General features: G+C 39.5%; 2 protein-coding genes across 2 annotated transcripts; both read left to right on the forward strand.

Moving 5' to 3' along the window:
• Positions 1 to 37: 37 nt before the first annotated feature.
• LOC134196569 (cohesin subunit SA-2-like) lies at positions 38 to 10620 on the forward strand. Its single transcript, XM_062665737.1, has 31 exons — positions 38 to 226; positions 300 to 415; positions 1317 to 1440; positions 1504 to 1600; positions 2032 to 2378; positions 3178 to 3335; positions 3398 to 3463; positions 3830 to 3986; positions 4059 to 4138; positions 4194 to 4320; positions 4490 to 4780; positions 5088 to 5180; positions 5304 to 5393; positions 5451 to 5510; positions 5798 to 5866; positions 5929 to 6006; positions 6477 to 6556; positions 6839 to 7013; positions 7226 to 7321; positions 7453 to 7510; positions 7564 to 7668; positions 7841 to 7974; positions 8057 to 8158; positions 8345 to 8493; positions 8760 to 8918; positions 9037 to 9185; positions 9302 to 9388; positions 9481 to 9679; positions 9806 to 9977; positions 10281 to 10355; positions 10421 to 10620. Exons 1-31 carry the CDS (start codon positions 134 to 136, stop codon positions 10460 to 10462), a joined length of 3828 nt encoding a protein of 1275 aa, XP_062521721.1. The 5' UTR covers positions 38 to 133; the 3' UTR covers positions 10463 to 10620.
• A 59-nt stretch (positions 10621 to 10679) lies between these two features.
• Positions 10680 to 17508, forward strand: LOC134196240 (eukaryotic initiation factor 4A-I-like). Its single transcript, XM_062665325.1, has 10 exons — positions 10680 to 10801; positions 10905 to 10998; positions 11241 to 11320; positions 11397 to 11449; positions 15046 to 15351; positions 15823 to 15932; positions 15996 to 16139; positions 16278 to 16415; positions 16677 to 16846; positions 17223 to 17508. Exons 1-10 carry the CDS (start codon positions 10779 to 10781, stop codon positions 17365 to 17367), a joined length of 1263 nt encoding a protein of 420 aa, XP_062521309.1. The 5' UTR covers positions 10680 to 10778; the 3' UTR covers positions 17368 to 17508.
• Positions 17509 to 17591: the final 83 nt, after the last annotated feature.

Here is a 17591-nt window from a genome sequence, read left to right on the forward strand (position 1 = left end):
CCGTTTTGAATGATTTGCCGCGCTAGGCATGCAGAGCTTGCGCAGTCGATCGCGTGTAGGATCACAGTGTAAAAGCGCCAATTTTGTCTTTAATTTCAAGTAGCTTATTTCTCGAACAGTCTACGGTGGACAAATGCCCAGGAAGCGAGCGAAAGGCCCCACAGCAAGACAGGGTTCCTCTCCCGGGACAAGAGCTGCAACACGGCTGATGACAAGAGCCAATCAGGTGTTATGAATGACGTCAGGTGAATCGCGCGATCAGTGTTGGCGCCAACTGTTGTTGTTTTGTTGATCACTAGTCTTCAGAGGAACTGGTTGATGACGCTCCAGTGGATGAAAGCTTGTCTGAAGAAAAGATTGAGAGTATGAATGAAAGTGTTGTTGAAGAGAGTGTGGAGGAGACACCAACTAAAGAGTGAGACAATCAGCTGTTTGATGAGAGAATGTTTATGTACAAATTGTTGGGTTCTTTCTCGTCTGTTTGGGAGATTCTCTGTTTGTTGTTGGTTGGGCGTTTGTTATTTCCTACTCTTGTATGTTTGTGTGTTGGAATGTTGAAGTTGGAAAGACTTACAATGGTTTCTAGGATAATCATCAATCATGTGTAATGAAGAGACAAATTTTATTTCAAACTCTGGTGTAGACAATTCCAAACTTACATTAATTTTAAATAATGATGTTCTAAGCAGTAAATTCACAACATGTTGACTGGCTGTTTAATAATGTAAGCAGTCATCACATTACACAGAGAAAGTGTAGAGTGTTACTTTTATTTATAGCATGTAATTGTTTGATTACACATTTGAATGGTGATGGACAGCTGAGGTTTTTCAAGAATGATGAAAATCAGCGTCATTGTGTTTGCACCACTTATGTTTCTTGAATCATGTTATTCTACCAATGAGGATTAGGTCTAGAAGAGGTTTAGAAACAGACTTAATCAATTGCTAGTCATTTTGTTTGGATCAACCTCAGGATGTTGACTCGTATGCAGGTTGCATTTGTCACGGGTATGAGTATGAATTGTAGCTCTCCATTGAAGCAGTCACCAGAATCAAACATTGTGTTAGCATGCTTGCTTTATCAATCAACTTTGTGATAGACAGACAGAAAATACATATGGAGTGGGTGTTGGTTTTTCAGTCACCTTCTACACGAGTAGGACTTATGTACTGCACCTAGTTAGACTGTGACGATATACCTGTTGTTGCATGTCTATAGTTGTTATACAGTATACACCAAAGTATTTTAGAGCATGTAGTGCAGCTGTGCTGTCCTTGGAACGATTTTGAGTTTGCACGATTTTGTCTTACCAGCTTAAATAGAAGTTTGAAGAAACGGAAGACCACACCCAAGAAACGGAAGAAATCCATAGTGATTCCAATAATTGGGGACAAATCTCTGTTTGACATCGTCAAGGAAGGTTCTGCATCACTCAGTGTATGTTCTGTGTTGTGATTCTTATGTTGTATTTGCTGTGGATAACCTTGTTGTGGTTGTTAGGCTGTTGTCAATGGTTGGATTGATAGCTATGAGTCGAGTAGAGATTTGGCTGCTACTGATTTGATACAGTTTATTGTTCATTGCTCTGGTTGCCAAGGTAGGAGGATTGGAAAATAAGAGTAACGTTGTGATTCATATGTGTTTGATTAGCTGTTTTGTATTCCTGTTGCCTGATTGTTTACTGAACTGTTTATCTGTTTATGTTTGTCTGCATTTGCACTAAGTGGTGTGGTGTGGTGTGGTGTGGTGTGGTGTGTGTGTGTGTGTGTGTGTGTGTGTGTGTGTGTGTGTGTGTGTGTGTGTGTGTGTGTGTGTGTGTGTGTGTGTGTGTGTGTGGCTTCATCAATTTGTCAAATTTAGTTTGTGTTTACAAATGTGTGGTCATCTATGTTGTGTTCTTGTTTTTAGTTTTATATTCATTGACAATTTGTTCGTGCAGTATTGTATGTCTGTGCATATGTATGTATGTTCATTTAATTAACGAAAGGCACTTCTGCAGGTGCACTGTGTTGTGTTCTTGGGTTTTAGGTGAAGTAACTATAGACATGTTGCACAGTGACATGACAGAGTGCATTATGATGCTTACCGAGAAGTTTAGCGGAGGCATTTACCCATTGCTTTCTCACAGCACTGCTTATCGTGGTCTCAAAGGGAATGTATTTGAATTTGTCGAAAGAATGGTAGCAGACTGTCATCAACGTGGACTTCTTTACGATGGATGGCTTATTCCAATTGTTATCATGCCATGGATGACAACATTGTCCGCATCACAAGTAAGACCATTCAGGCATGCAGCAACATTGATTGCTATGAAGATGACGACAGAGTTAGCAAAAGTACTGACAGCAATTGAAGAAGAATTGAATAAAAGTGAAGTGAGTAGCTATTGAACTTAATAACAAGTTGCTATATTTGCCTAAGCAGTGGTTGACAGTATATTACATACTTGGTTGCTGGTGTGGGCTGTTTGCAATAATTTATTTCTAGCAAAGTTTTTCTCATATTTTGCTATTGTGTTTACGGTGACCAGAAATCAGCGACAGACAGTGATGATCAATAGTACTATTTATTGATGTTCGTGCAGAGTGGATATGTAAATTAATCTCAAAAAATTGTGTACCGGGAATTGTCTGAGAGTGTCGATATCATTTTGAGATTGTGCTGCTTGCCTTTTCAAATAGAATTCTATTTGAGTGGCATGCAGTTTAGCAGAACAAACAATATGCTGACAAAGTATAGTTTGCTCTGCCATTCCAGCGAGTGGTGACATGTATGTTGTGAGTCAAGTGGTACTTTCATTAATGAATGGTTGTTGTATCAAATAGCAGTCAATGTTAGTTGTTAGGAGATTGAGAGAAATTTTGGTGTATTAGTTCAAAAAGCATTAAACTATGTGGAGCATTGCATATGGGGTACATGGCATTCTGGCACTTTCTGTCTGTTTAGTTTGTTGTTAATCTTTAGGAGGCAATGTCGTCTTTGAGTGAAACAGCAATAGCCTTTTGATACCTTTAATATATCAGATAAAAAATTAAATCTAAGAAGCATTTTGCAGTAGTTTGGGTGTTGTTGATAGCAGCTGGTCAGGTTACTCTGATGAATGCAACTTTAATAATTGCAAGATGTTCTACTGTGGTACTTCATGTAAACATTGAAACTTACATGTTTTTGTAGCTTCAACTTGGTACAGAGAGTCGTAAATCTAAAGGACGTCGTGGATCTCGTAAAGTAGAAACACTGGAAGACACGATGGAAGAACTTAACGAACACAGCGAAGAAGTCAAGGGAATGATTCAGCAGCTGATAACATCTGTGTTTAATCACAGATACAGGTTGCTTGAGAGGATCTGTTGTATGATCACAACTGAATGTGACGTAAAATGTATTACTGTAGAGATGTGAGACCAGAGATCAGAACTTTGTGTATGGCAGAAATTGGTCACTGGATGGACAAGAATAGGTCCGTTTGTGAGTTTGTTTGTCCATCTGCTTTTGTAACATGCATATTTAGATGGTAGTACATTACTTGCTTTCTGTGTACTTGCTTTTGTCGTGCAAGTTGTTGGTTGGTTGGTAGAGAAATCTGCCTGTTGGTTCATCTTTACTTTCTGTTTGTCTGTCTGTTTGTGTACATGCATGTGTTGGTGTGTTTGTTTGTTTCTTTGTTTCTTTGTTTTGTCTGCTGAAGTACTGTAGGCTTTGTTGGTGTTTGACTTACTCTGAATCATTGTTTTGCATAGTCACTAAGTGAGTGGTGTGTACTGAATTGTTCTACAACACATGCTCACTTTTTGTGGATCTTTAGTCAATAATTGTTGTTGTTAAGGGTTCTGTTTGTTCGTGATGAGTATCTTCGTTATCTTGGCTGGTGTCTTCATGATACATCTGCAGATGTTCGTCTCTGTGTGATGCAGTCTCTGATTCTTGTGTACTCAAATTCAGAGAACAGTGACAACTTGAAACTCTTTACAAGTCGTTTCAAGGCAAGACAATTCTTGTGTTATTTTTATATGGCTGCCCAGGCATGACGTGTGAGTCTTGTTAATGGAATGTAGGAACGTATTGTTTCCATGACAACTGATAAAGATGACAATGTTGCTCAACAGGCAATTCTCTTAGTGGAAAAGATGCTTGAGTATGAGCTGTGTACAGTTGATATCTTGTTTGTTGTTAACATAGTTGGTGCGTAGGTATGAGCAGGTATCGGCAGAAGATGTGGAGTCAGTGTATCAGTTGGTATTTGGCGTGTCACGGGTTGTCAGCCATGCTGCTGGACAGTTTCTTGCACATCAGCTATTGAGTGAAGAGCAGCTACAGGTTGGGTTTGCAGTTGAAAATTAGATTGCAGATTTGATTGATTTTGAATGGTTTATTGTAACATAATATACTGGCTGTGCACTAGACAGTTAGCACAGACTAGATTATCTTGAATGTGATCTATGCTAACTTCTTAGGGTTGATTGTTTGTTTGTTTTTGGCTTTACAGGCAAAAGGAGAGGAACTGGGGAATGATGTTAGGGACAGTGAGTTACATCTCATTCAACTATTGGAGTATTTCACTGAGGCTGGTCTTCACCATCACACGGAGTTTTACGTGGATTCATTATGGAGTCATTGTCCTGTGTTGAGAGAATGGGAGACCATGACTGACATGCTGTTGTCAGAAGAAAGAACACTAACCGAAGAACAAGAGAGAGTTCTTATTGATATGATGGCATCTTGTGCTACAAGAGCTGCAGGGAAACCACCACCTATGCAGAGACAGCCACACAAAAAGGTGGAGAGAATTAGCTGTATTTATGTGATTGTCAGGGTCCTGGTGAATTGATTCGTGGAAGAATACACAATACACATTGATGGCATGTGCAGTTGAATTGGCAGATGAAGTGTGATGGGGTGGAGTTGGGGCAGCACTTCATTATTGTTAATCTCTGATGTTTTGACCATTTTTTGTGGACGTAGTCGTAGATACTCAAATACAACTTGAGTGCTGCAATGTCATCTTTCAATTCATGTTCAGCTGCTTTTCAGTTGTTTGTTTGTTGGTAGTTTTCTGTATCTAGCTGTGTTCTTTGTGTTAACAGTTTGTCTCTACAAAAGATCGCAAACAGAATGAAGAAGACTGTCGGAGGATGAGCAGCTTGATGACTGCTGTCTTACCTGAACTTATGTCAAAAGTTAGTTAGCAATTGCATCATTTAATGACGTTGAAATAGTTTGTCAGATGATTTTGACTTCTAAAACTGATTGACATTTCAACGTTTGATGTAGTGATTGATCGTTTGTTCTGTTTTGTTAAGTTTGGTACAACTTCAGAAAATGTTGTGAATTTGATCAGCATTGTGAAGTGTTTGGACTTGACAAGATATTCAGAGTTGAGATGCATGAATGTAAGTAGTAGAAGTTGATTGGTGGAAAATTGGAATTATTAATTGGTAAGTGTGTAGGACTTGGAGAGCTTGCTAAATGAGCTAAGTTCACTAGTGGAGAAAGGAACAGATGATAAGGTGAGAAGTGATGATAACCTAGAGGTGTGGAATCTTGCAAGAGCTTAGCTGGTTATATGGCTGGTTGGACAAGTAGGAGGAAATCAAAAATGACAGACAGAAAGAAAGACAGACAGACAGAAAGACAGACAAACAGAAAGACAGACAGCCAGTTGAACATGAAGCAAGACGGACTTTACATGGACAGACAGGGTGATAGATGGATACAGACTGACAAGTTTGTTGATGCGATGTAGGGTATTGACTCACTAAGTTGCTTTGCTTGACTACTGTTCATTGTTTTGCAGTTGCTTTATGAATGTGCAGAAGCATATCAGTATCTTCTCAGTAGTGGGAGTGCCGTTAAAAGAGCATCAGTAACAACAGCAACATTGTATATAGTTTCTATGTTATGATGTCATAAAGTGTTGTCATTTAGGAGACAGCTCTTTCCACTCTTCAAGATACGTTGGTAGCCAACTTTAAGGATGCAGTGCTGAACGCTGCACACGGACCTGTAAGTAATGCATGCACGTTGCAGAGTGAGACTGAGTAGGCACCTTCACTCACCCCTCTTTCTGCTTTTGCAACGTTGTTTGCTCATATACTATGTCATAGATATTGTTCTCACATGAAAATTTGACATTTACAACGTGAAATGTACATGGCTCATTTTATTAGTGTTAGTGTAAATACCACAAAACACTCTCTGCTTTGAAATAGTCAGCCAAATTTGAGGATAATTGGCTGACATAGCTTGGTCAGTTTGTTTTTCCAGTGTGCACTAGAACTGTGGCAAGGCAGGCAATAACAAAGTAAATTCTATATCAAAGTAATTTTCACATTACAAGCACACTAACCAGTAATGATACTCTTTCAGTCTTCTTTATTTAATTATTAGTAGATATTTGGTGAATTTGTTAAATGTTTATTAGTGATGTTGCTGCATTTGAATTGTTTTGAATTGTTTATGCAATGTTTTTGCAGGATGACACTCTGGCTCTGAATGACGAAAAGACATCATTTACTGTTTTGTGTGCTGTCAGAAGACTCACTGCTTTCCTTCGGTATGTTGTGTTTGCATGACATGATCTGGAGCTATGTAATACAGAAGTTCTTGTACTCATCAAGTTGTGCACTTTCCTTTCTTGTATCTTTCTGTCTGTTTTGGCTATGTTGTGGACTGGTCTTCTGTGAGGAATTTTGAAGCAGTTTAAGGGTTTCTTTGATTATTGTGGTTATATTTCTGCTCTGATTGTTGACAGGGTGTACTTTCTATTTGTATAGCCGTGTCTGCATTGTAAAACATGACAGTATGCAACTCATTTGTGGACCTGTTTTTGTTTTAGAGTGTTTGATATGACTCGTTTTGATCTGTTCGATGAGATGAATGCTATAGTTGCTGGCTATTGTGAGGATAGTGAGAGTGTTAACAGTGAAATGGTGGTACCTGCTTGCACAGCATTGTTTGGTGTATTAATGAGAGAGGCACAGAATGTCAAAGATGGATTTACAAAGGGAAAGGCTAGTTAGATATTTAACTCTGTTTGGAATGTTTGTCTTTGAAACTGTTTTTTGTATCTGTTTGTTTATTCATCTGTTTTTATTTGTGTGTGTGTGTGTGTGTGTGTGTGTGTGTGTGTGTGTGTGTGTGTGTGTGTGTGTGTGTGTGTGTGTGTGTGTGTGTGTGTGTTTGTGTCTGACTGTAATATGTTTGTTGTTGGTTTTCTTTCTAGAAAGCTTTGAGTCATTTGAAGCATCAAATTGAATTACTAGGTTCTCACTTTGATACTGTATTGCAAACTGTTGATGATGCAGAAATACAGAGACAGGTACACACACACACACACACACACACACACACACACACACACACACACACACACACACACACACACACACACACACACACACACACACACACACACACACACACATGCTGAAGATGTTTGTTGATTTGTAGGTTCTTGTCTTGTTTGCTGAATTCATGATTGGTTTTGGACAACATCTTAGAATGAAAGGTGACAATTTTGACCTGCTCACAATTAGTTGTTATTTATGTTATGGGTACCAGGTCTATCTTCTTTGGTGTTCATATCAAGCGAATCTACACAGCACAGATTTCTGTCATTGGCTTGTAGACATATATTTTACGAGGAAGAAGATGTAGATAAACAAGGTGAGCTGTGTGTTGTTGGTTGCCTACCCACTGAATCACTTATCATCTTGTCTATCAGATCACTTGTTACTTGCCAATTTTGAATGTTTCTAGCTGTTAGAAATTCTTTGTTTGTAGCATAGTCACTCTACATTGCAATAGTTAAGTTTTTAGTTGTTTGTAACTTCTGTAGATGATGAAGATGAGCTACGTGACAGTGAGTTGCTGAATGCTAAACGACGTGTTCTAGCTGCCATCATAAAGCTCGTTATCTACCAAGTTGTCGACATGAAGTTTGCGACTCCTATTTTTGCAGAATGTCTCAATGTATGTGAAAATACCTTGGTGTCACTCTGCTTCTGTATAATTGTCATATACAAGAGTGTGACGTGTGTTTGTTTTGTGACAGTATAAGAGTGGTCTGAGTGACCTCATCAAGATGTTCATGAACAAATGCCGCGATTTGGACAAGCAGTATTATGCAGAGGCTCTTTTAGTTACACTACAGCAGGTTGGTATGAAGTCTTTTTGCTTGTTCATCATATCTACGTACTCAATCTCATGTTGTCTTTCTGTATTTGTGTGCAGTGTGGGTCAGTGTGGTGCATGTTTGTCAGTTTGTTTCTTTATTTACACATTGGCTTGTATACATACATCTCGGTGTATGTATATAGTTCTTGATTGATTTTAATTACAGAGGTTTGAGTTGTTGATGGATAATAGCAGTGGCAATATTGACACGTTGTCAGACTTGTGGAAAGAAGTCAAAGAGTTGGCTCATCACTTTGCTCTCACTTTTGGCACTGATCTAATGAAGATAAGAGAACCAATGGTAAAGCTTCAACGGTGAGTAGCCTGTTAGAGATGCCAGTCAGTGCTATTTGTTTGCTGTGTTGATACTGTATAACGTTACTTTGCCTTAGATTTTACTTAAATGTCTAGGTAGCAGCAAGTGTACGGGAGTGGGTTAGGTTGCGTTGTGTTGTGTTACATTTCTTGAGTCTTTCACTTAGTGTACATGTATGTAGTGTTGACAATTTTGAAATATAAACATTGAGATATTCATGTTTTGGTTGTGCTGCTCTGTTACTAATTGAGTGTTTATGTTCTAGTAAAGGCATCGAGTACAGTTTGAGCAAAGAACTTGGTCACAGTCAACGATATGCTAGTGATGACAGTTTTGCTGCTCCACCAAATCTACTTTTCTTCGACTTGCTGACGAAATTCACTTTCAAGTTAATGAAGATAGACAAGGCTGGAAGGAAAGGACTGTAAGTACTGTGTGTGTGTGTGTGTGTGTGTGTGTGTGTGTGTGTGTGTGTGTGTGTGTGTGTGTGTGTGTGTGTGTCTCGTTAGTGATTAATGATGCCATGTTTTATCTGTTACTAGTCTTGGATATCTGGATCAGCGTTTGTCACTGGAAATGCAAGATCATATGGATGACACAGAGTTTAGACCATTGAAGGAGTATAGAATGAACTTGATTGCAGCGCAACAACGTGATCCAGAGAATGATATACCAAAGAAGCAGACAAGGAGTAAGATGAAGCGATTACTGTCTGTCTGTCTATGTGTTTGTTTGTCTTTCTGTTTTCTCTTATTGTTCATCGTGTCTAAATTACTACTAGTACAGCATGTGTCATCTCTTTTGAAGATGCACGAGGTCGAGGTAGACGGAAGCAAGCCAGTGATGCTCAACCAGAGAAAGAGAAACAGGACAACGAGCAGCAGAGAGTACAAGGTGACTATATTCTATTGTATTGTTTATCTTCTTGTTTGACTTACAAATCTTGTCTTTGTACGGTTTTAATGTGGTGTTTGTATGTTGATTAGATGGTGAAACTCCTAATGGTTGGCTCCATAGACGAGAGGCAGCATCTGCCAAGAAGAAGAAGCCTGTGGCTAAACAGAGTAGAGAAAGTAAAAAGAGGGTAAACAGAAGGTCGGAAGACAACAGCAAAATGGCCAAACGTAGAAAAGCGAGTGCACGGCTTCATAATGGAGTTAATGAGACAAGCGTTGAGATGGACAGGTTACACACACACACACACACACACACACACACACACACACACACACACACACACACACACACACACGCACACACACACGTTGTTGTTGTGTATTATTTGTGATACAATTTATGTACTTGTTCTAGTTCATTGTTTGAGAAGTCATCACAACATACGGTTGGTGATAAGTTGAACAGATCTCACAGTTCATTAGACACACCTACACGAGGAAGAAGAGTGAGACAGAGACATGAAAGTGGAGAGACATCTGAAAGTGACTTGGATCTGATCGAGTCGGACGTTGCCACTCCTATCAAGGCAAGTCATATTGTGTTGATTGCATTGTGAGTGTCTGTAGATGATTTTGTTTTCGTTTGCTTACCTGTTTGTCTGTTTACTTGTTATGACAGATCACTAAACTGACAACATGTTATAAACAGTACTATAGTTACAACTTGCAACAAATCAATTTGACATGCTTGTATGATTGAAAATGTTGTCAAACACTGGAAACCAATGTTGCTCTAATTTACTAACACATGTGTTGTATGTTAGTGTGTTTGTCTTGCTCATAATTAAATGCCATGTAGATTATATGCCACTTGAGTATTTTGTTATTAGGAGATATCTCCTCGGAAGAGAGTTCGTCGTTCATATAAACCACTTCCTGATATTTTTGATGAAGGACAGAGCGAGGTAAGATACACTTTTATATCCATTGAGATCAACTATATATGTGACTCAAGTTTTGTCTACTTTAGGAAGTAAGTGATGAAGAGTTAGCCAAGGCTTTTGATGACTGATATCACACCCACACACTACTAACGTTAATATTCTATCTGCTGACCATCACATGCGCCTTCACGGTTCCAGTAGAACAACACACAGCATGTGTTGTATAACTTTAACTCCTTCCATAAGACTATAGTTATTTGAAATTTAAAGATTTTTGGGTGTTTTACATTTTAGTCGTCGTGCGCAAGCGCATTTTGGTGCACTAACTGCACATGCGCGGTGTGTGTGATTTCGCAATACTCTGGCATGCCGGAACCCCACAGTGAAGTGCATTGCGCAAAACATCATTTTTCGTTGCTCGAGTGCGCACTGAAGTGAAGCGTTATGTCTCAGAGTAGAGACTACAGGTAACGTTGCAACATCTATCCTAACACGTGGTTTAGACGCTGTACGCGCCATAAATCACGGGACAACTTGAATGTCCATTCATCTCTTTCGTTTCGGTTTTAGAGACAATTCTCGGCCTGACGACGTGTCTTCTAACAGAGACGACCAGCAGAGCGATGGTGGTCCTCCTGGCATGGACCCTGACGGTATGATTGAGGTAAGATGGTCTCATACAGACCACGTGTGCCTCAACACACGCATCCTATCCATCCGCATTCTCCTCTTCCTAATATTTCTCTGTTTACCAAAGTAGTACCAAAGTTTAAGCTTATACTTTGTCTTTCCTCTCACATTACTACTTAATTCATTAGTGATGTAGGAGGTCCCCTTTGTGACCTCCTTTGTTGTTCCCGCCTTTTTCGTTTAGTTCGTGTAGATTTCATAGTGTTGGTTGTTTAGTCGAATTGGGACGAAGTGGTGGAGAGTTTTGACGACATGTCATTGAAAGAGAATCTACTGCGAGGGATATACGCGTACGGGTGAGTTCCTGGATGGCACGTGGGTTTGTGTGTTAGATGCTGGCTTGTTTGTTGATATTGATGGCATGTGGGTCAGGTTTGAGAAGCCATCCGCTATCCAACAACGTGCCATCGTACCATGCTGTAAAGGTTCGTGCTGCTTGATAAATTTGTTGACAAATAAAATGCATTAACTCAGTACGATTTAGTGAATAAACAACGCACTTTAATCAATTTATAAAATAATTTTAAAATAAAAAATAAATTAGAAATCCTTGGGTTATGAATACACACCAAATTTTGATAATATGATTGCATAGAAGCATGCAACTAAATGACTGTTTGTACGATGATTGGCATTGTGAGTTTTTCTGTATTTCTGCTTATGCTATAGACACAGAATTAATTGTTTGCTTTACAATTGTTGTTTTGGTGAGATGACAGGAAGCTAGTTGTCATGATGTCATGATTATGTAATGGTGCTATGGTGACTCCACCATTTGTTGGGATGGGCTGCTGGAATGTCAACCATAAAGTCATTATTTGCAGAGACTTTATAATGTCCAGTCCAAATAGATTAGAATATAGAGTACAGGCGTATGGGATTGCAGTTTATTCTGTAGGGTTTGATAATGGTGGCATGATGATGGAAATTGCGTGTGGATTTGTTTTGTCTGCTGGTGGGATATGAAAAACTAACATACGTTAGATGGTTTTGCAACAACAGACCTTCAGTGTGAAGTTAAGAAGTCAGCAGTAGTATAGTGACCCATGATGTTAGAGAGAGGACTTTCATCACTATTGTCAGAATGATCGCTTAACATGTTCATATATCAAAGATGGCAATCATGTGAGCTTGTTTTGATTGAGAAATTGTAATAAAGGTAACGAGATGTTGAAGTGGCTTATTGTTGGTCTAGCAACTAGTAATTTACCACTCAAAAACTTATCACAACCATGTTTATGCAGTGTTCTGCCCAGTGGTGGTTGGGTATCTGCTGCATTAAGGGGCGTGGTTTATTTCAGGGCGTGGCTTGCATGATATAGACAAATTCACTACAGTACATGTAGTACTACAACGAAACAAACTAATATTTCCATTCCCTTCAACCCTGGTAGACTCCGCCACTACTTGTGGCCTATCATTGCAGGGCATAATTTATCCGGTATCGCATCCCAGTTTGCGAATCAATTTTTGTATGTTGCGAAACAAAGTCAGCTACGTATACGTATTGCACAAACTGTGATGCGGAATCGCATCCAAGTATGGTAGGAGTCTAACCAAGAACCTTAGAATGGTGCACTCTTGCATAGCAATGTGTGAGAAGATACTATATATAATATACTATTACATCTTTATTCAATTATGAACCATCCCTACTTGAGTCGTCATGCTGTGCAATACATGAAACTAAAGCGCATTAGCTGAACACCTGCAACTATCATCTCATTAGCAGAAGGGATGGCAACAGAAACAGAAACTTGAAACAAGATAGCTATTGAGACTTCCATTGTAACTATGTAACAAGGTAAAAAAGGAACAAAAGTAAGTAACAGTGTAGTCAATGTACTTGCACTTTTATATAGTAGCTAATGTAGAAGGTCAACCAACTAAAATAACAAACAATCATGCAATGTGTAGTTGCATGGGACCTTTCCAATGTAAAGGTCAACACAAACAGCAGTCACAGAAACACGGGGGGGGGGGGTACAAACAGCACAGCTTTTCCAACCTAAAGGTCATCACAACAGAAGTACAAACAGCACAACATTTGCGAACTTCCAATATACAGCAGAACTACTGTCTAGAAACGTCAACGGTGACTAAATCTAAAGTTCAGTTTTGCACGAACATGGAAGTTAGTAGCAGCAGTATGTCTCAACAAGAACTTTTGGATTTCTTAATGTATCTAAAGCAAGACATGAGACCCTCAGTGTCTTCTGAACTGTTGGAGAAACTAGGACACATTGAGTCCTTATCTACCCCTGCTGAAGGTGAGACCTGCAGATACATGATCGATACCATAGCTGCAAACCTCTATCCAGAAGATGCTGATAGAAGTTTAGGCCCAGTTAGAGTGTATGGTGATGGAAACTGTCTATCGGTCTGCATCATTGTTGGTTTGTGGAAATGAAAGTCGTCATCTTGAGCTGCGTTTGCGAACAGCCATTGAATTATGTAAAAATGTCCAACACTATGCATATGCTGTTGTGCAACATGCCAGAAGTTGTCTAGAATCATTGTCTCCAGTAGCTCTGTTGTCATCTACTCTAAAGACTGAGTCAAGTGCAGTATTTGCAGAAGTGTTGGAATCTGGTTGCTTCCTTGAGGAAGCTTATTGTCTAGCAACACTGATTGAAATTCATGCAACTTGCAGTCCAGGATGCTATAGTTCAGTGTTGCATGCTTATGGGCTGTCTACAACAGGGATTTTTTAAAGCAGTTTGTCTCCTTGACACTAATCTGTGGTCGACTGACTGAGATGATCTTGCAGCCTTTGGTGTAGCTGATGTGTCTCTTGCTGTAGAGCACTTCCGTCATCTTCTATTAATTAAAGAGCAACGTATTGCTAGATGGGGTAATGACAGACTGGACCTTCTTCAAGATGTACTGGATCGATAACTTGCGACACCATCCAAAAATACTGTATGGTCACTGCTTCTGTCCCAGTACAAAGAGAAATTTCCAAACTTTGTGCAATTGGTGTGCATACAGCTGGTGTTTCCAGTCAGCAATGCCATAGTGAAGCGTGGTTTCAGTGCTAGAAGGAGGATAAAAAGTGACTGGCGGTCAAGTCTTAGTGAAGATACCTTGGATCACTTGATGAGGATTAGCGTTGATGGTCCGCCATTGGCACAGTTTGACCCTACACTTGCAGTCCAACGGTTCTTCAGCACTCCAAGAAGGCCACATGTTCAGCCATATGGTTCAAAAAAAAGTTTAACTTTAAAAAGTTTAAAGTTAAAAGTTGAATAGCATATTTTGCTTCTAAAATTTGCATGGGCAGGGTGCCATTTGCTTCTATTCAAGTAACTTCGTTTCCACTTAGCTAAAGGGATTTGTGTTATCATAACAAATTTAATAGTATCATCACTATTCACGGTTTGGCACTGACTATGAACTTGCACCTGTAGACTAGAAAGGCATGAACTGTCTGGGTATTTAATTAATTAATTAATTGCTTTGTTTTGCAAAAATATGGTTGCGCCGCAATTTTGCATTACTGCTACTCAATTTGCAATTTGTGTAGCAATACCGCTACGCAAAAAAGAAAAAGTAAATTATGCCCTGCATTGCTACTCACAACGCTTTCACTGATGCTGGAAGTCTCATCTGGTTCCAATCGATGACGTTTCTGGGAGAAATTCTTCAGTAAAGACATCTTGACTGGACACCTTGACGATCGGGAACACCACCTTAGTGCCCTGAGTGATATATCTTATTATCGATTGTATCATAGCAGGGAGGGTCTGCGACGGTGTCACCATGTGAACAAAGTGCTCACCTTTTCACAAACCTCTAACCTTCCAATGCTGTAAGCTTAGAGCAAGTAAAACACTAGCTAAAATATATAGTGGTGGTCAGAACATGCAGAGTGATGGTCGGTGTTTGTTGAGTGGTTGGACTCGACCACCTCCGACCTCCGTGGGCAGAACCCTATTTATGTGCAGTGAGGTTTTATTTAGTATGATAAGTTTAATTAGAATTTGTACTTTGTATGTTGTTTGATCAAATTGTCTTGTAGGTTACGATTTGATTGCTCAAGCACAGAGTGGAACCGGCAAGACGGCCACGTTTGCCATTGGCATTCTCCAGCAGCTGGACGTATCTCAGAAGGACTGCCAGGCTCTCGTGTTGGCTCCGACTAGAGAATTAGCTCAACAGATACAGAAGGTGGTGATTGCTCTTGGAGATTACATGAGTGCACAGTGCCATGCTTGTATTGGAGGCACGAGTGTTAAAGACGATATCAGGAAGTTAGAGATGGGACAACATGTGGTGGTGGGAACACCAGGGAGAGTGTATGACATGATACAAAGGAGAGCGTTCAGTGAGTCATGGCTACACAATTCTAGTTTGCAAATTTATTGGTGTTTGTCAGTCGGTCTGTTGGTTAGGATACTGTTTGGTTTTCTTATCTCTAAAATTGTTCTTCAATAATACGATCTTGTCTGTCTGTTTGTCTTACATTTAATGTCAACGTGGACGTTTCCATAATTCACACAAAACGGAATTACAAAGTGTCATGTGAAGTCTGTTTGTCTTGTCGACCCTCTTGTAGTCTGCTTGTGTTTCTTATTGTTGGTTGTGTGTGTGTGTGTGTGTGTGTGTGTGTGTGTGTGTGTGTGTGTGTGTGTGTGTGTGTGTGTGTGTGTCACTGTGTGAATGAATGTATGTTGAACACAACAACATTTGGCTACTAGACTATCTCATATTTATAGAGGTAATTGTCAATTGTCATTTCGTCTCTTAGTTTGATGTAAACCCTATTGTGTTCATTTCTTTGTGTTGACACTTCTAGATGTGAAGAACATCAAGCTATTTGTCTTGGATGAAGCTGATGAGATGTTGTCTAGAGGATTCAAAGATCAGATTTATGATGTTTTCAGATTGCTTCCAGCAGATGCTCAGGTAAACATGCTCGTTACATATACCCATTGTGTTAGTATGGACATCTAATTGTTGTGTTTACAGGTTGTACTATTGTCTGCGACAATGCCATCTGATGTGTTGGAAGTGACTAAGAAATTCATGCGCGATCCTATTCGGATCTTAGTGAAGAAAGAAGAGTTGACACTAGAAGGAATCAAGCAATTTTTTGTGCTCGTAGACAAGGAGGTATTACGCATAGAAGAGGCAGCAGACAGACAGACAGATGGGCATGCGAACAAGCAGATAAACACACATATAAAAGACATTACATCACATAATAGGATTGCAGCTGTTTGTAATATATTAGTAATTAGTCTGGTTTAGGATTGGAAATTGGATACACTGTGCGATCTATATGAAACTTTAACCATCACACAAGCAGTCATTTTCCTCAACACCAGACGGAAAGTTGACTGGTTGACTGACAAGATGTGTCAACGAGACTTCACGGTCTCGTCTTTGGTAAACACCATTACTGTTGTCACTTGCATGGCTGTGTTTCTGTCTGTCTGCCTGTCTATGTGTCTGTCTGTCTGTCTATCTGTCTGTCTGTCTCTGTTTGTGTGTGTGTGTGTGTGTGTGTCTGTCTGTCTGTCTGTCTGTCTGTCTGTCTGTCTGTCTGTCTGACTGACTGTCTCTGTTTGTGTGTGTGTGTTTGTCTGTCTGTTTGTCTGTCTGTTGTCTAGTAGTGAGTTTTTGATGTTTTGATTTGTTGTGTTGTAGCACGGTGATATGGACCAGAAGGAACGTGATGTGATTATGAGACAATTTCGGTCCGGCTCTAGTCGTGTTCTCATCACTACTGACTTGTTGGCTAGAGGCATTGATGTACAGCAAGTATCACTTGTTATCAACTACGACTTACCAACAAACAGAGAAAACTACATTCATAGGTATGATCGAGATGCTAATGACTGTCTCATATGTTGTGTTTTTTATTTGGCATCTTATTGGTTTATTGATTTATTTGTTTGTGTTTTTGTTGTGTTAGTGTGTGTGTGTGTCTGTTGTCTGTCTGTCTGTTTGTTTGTCTGTCTGTTTGTCTGTCTGTTTGTCTGTCTGTCTGTTTGTCTGTTTGTCTGTCTGTTTGTATGTTGATGTTTGTCTGTCTGTCTGGCTCTCTGTCTGGCTCTCTGTTTCTCAGTGTGTCTACTGTAATAGTACTTGTCTTGTTCACTTATCCACCCATATTCAGTAAGCCTGTTTGTTTGTCTACAGTTCTTGCTTGTCCTTGTTCTTTAATTTTATTTCAAACCGATTTCTTTCTAGAATTGGTCGTGGTGGTCGTTTTGGTCGTAAGGGAGTTGCCATCAACTTTGTGACTAGTGATGACGTACGAGTTCTCCAAGACATCGAGAAGTTTTACAACACACAGATTGAAGAGATGCCGATGAATGTGGCTGACCTTATATAACTGTAACTAGGTCACTGCATTCTATGTATGGTGTGCCTTCCGGGACAATTTACTTTAGGTCTTGCAGCTATGATAGTACACGATGCTCCTTTGCTATTGTCATTGAATGTACAATTGTGTTTCAAGTGTCTCACTATAGTAGGATAAATTTCCTTGCACATTTTAACTGCTTGTTTTTATATTGTAGTAGTAGAATTACGAACACAACCAGTGGTAGTGATCTT

This window comes from Corticium candelabrum, chromosome 21, assembly GCF_963422355.1.
Source record: "Corticium candelabrum chromosome 21, ooCorCand1.1, whole genome shotgun sequence".
Classification (NCBI taxonomy): domain Eukaryota; kingdom Metazoa; phylum Porifera; class Homoscleromorpha; order Homosclerophorida; family Plakinidae; genus Corticium; species Corticium candelabrum.

What these genes read in the sequence shown, in the direction of transcription:
- LOC134196569 (XM_062665737.1), top strand. Translation starts at nt 134, where the DNA reads ATGCCCAGGAAGCGAGCGAAAGGCCCCACAGCAAGACAGGGTTCCTCT. An exon ending in ACAACATCTTAGAATGAAAG is followed by an intron (nt 7,511 to 7,563) that starts GTGACAATTTTG and finishes TATGGGTACCAG; the next exon opens with GTCTATCTTCTTTGGTGTTC. An exon ending in ACGTTGCCACTCCTATCAAG is followed by an intron (nt 9,978 to 10,280) that starts GCAAGTCATATT and finishes TTTTGTTATTAG; the next exon opens with GAGATATCTCCTCGGAAGAG.
- LOC134196240 (XM_062665325.1), top strand. Translation starts at nt 10,779, where the DNA reads ATGTCTCAGAGTAGAGACTACAG. An exon ending in GATACAAAGGAGAGCGTTCA is followed by an intron (nt 15,352 to 15,822) that starts GTGAGTCATGGC and finishes TGACACTTCTAG; the next exon opens with ATGTGAAGAACATCAAGCTA. An exon ending in ACTTCACGGTCTCGTCTTTG is followed by an intron (nt 16,416 to 16,676) that starts GTAAACACCATT and finishes GTTGTGTTGTAG; the next exon opens with CACGGTGATATGGACCAGAA.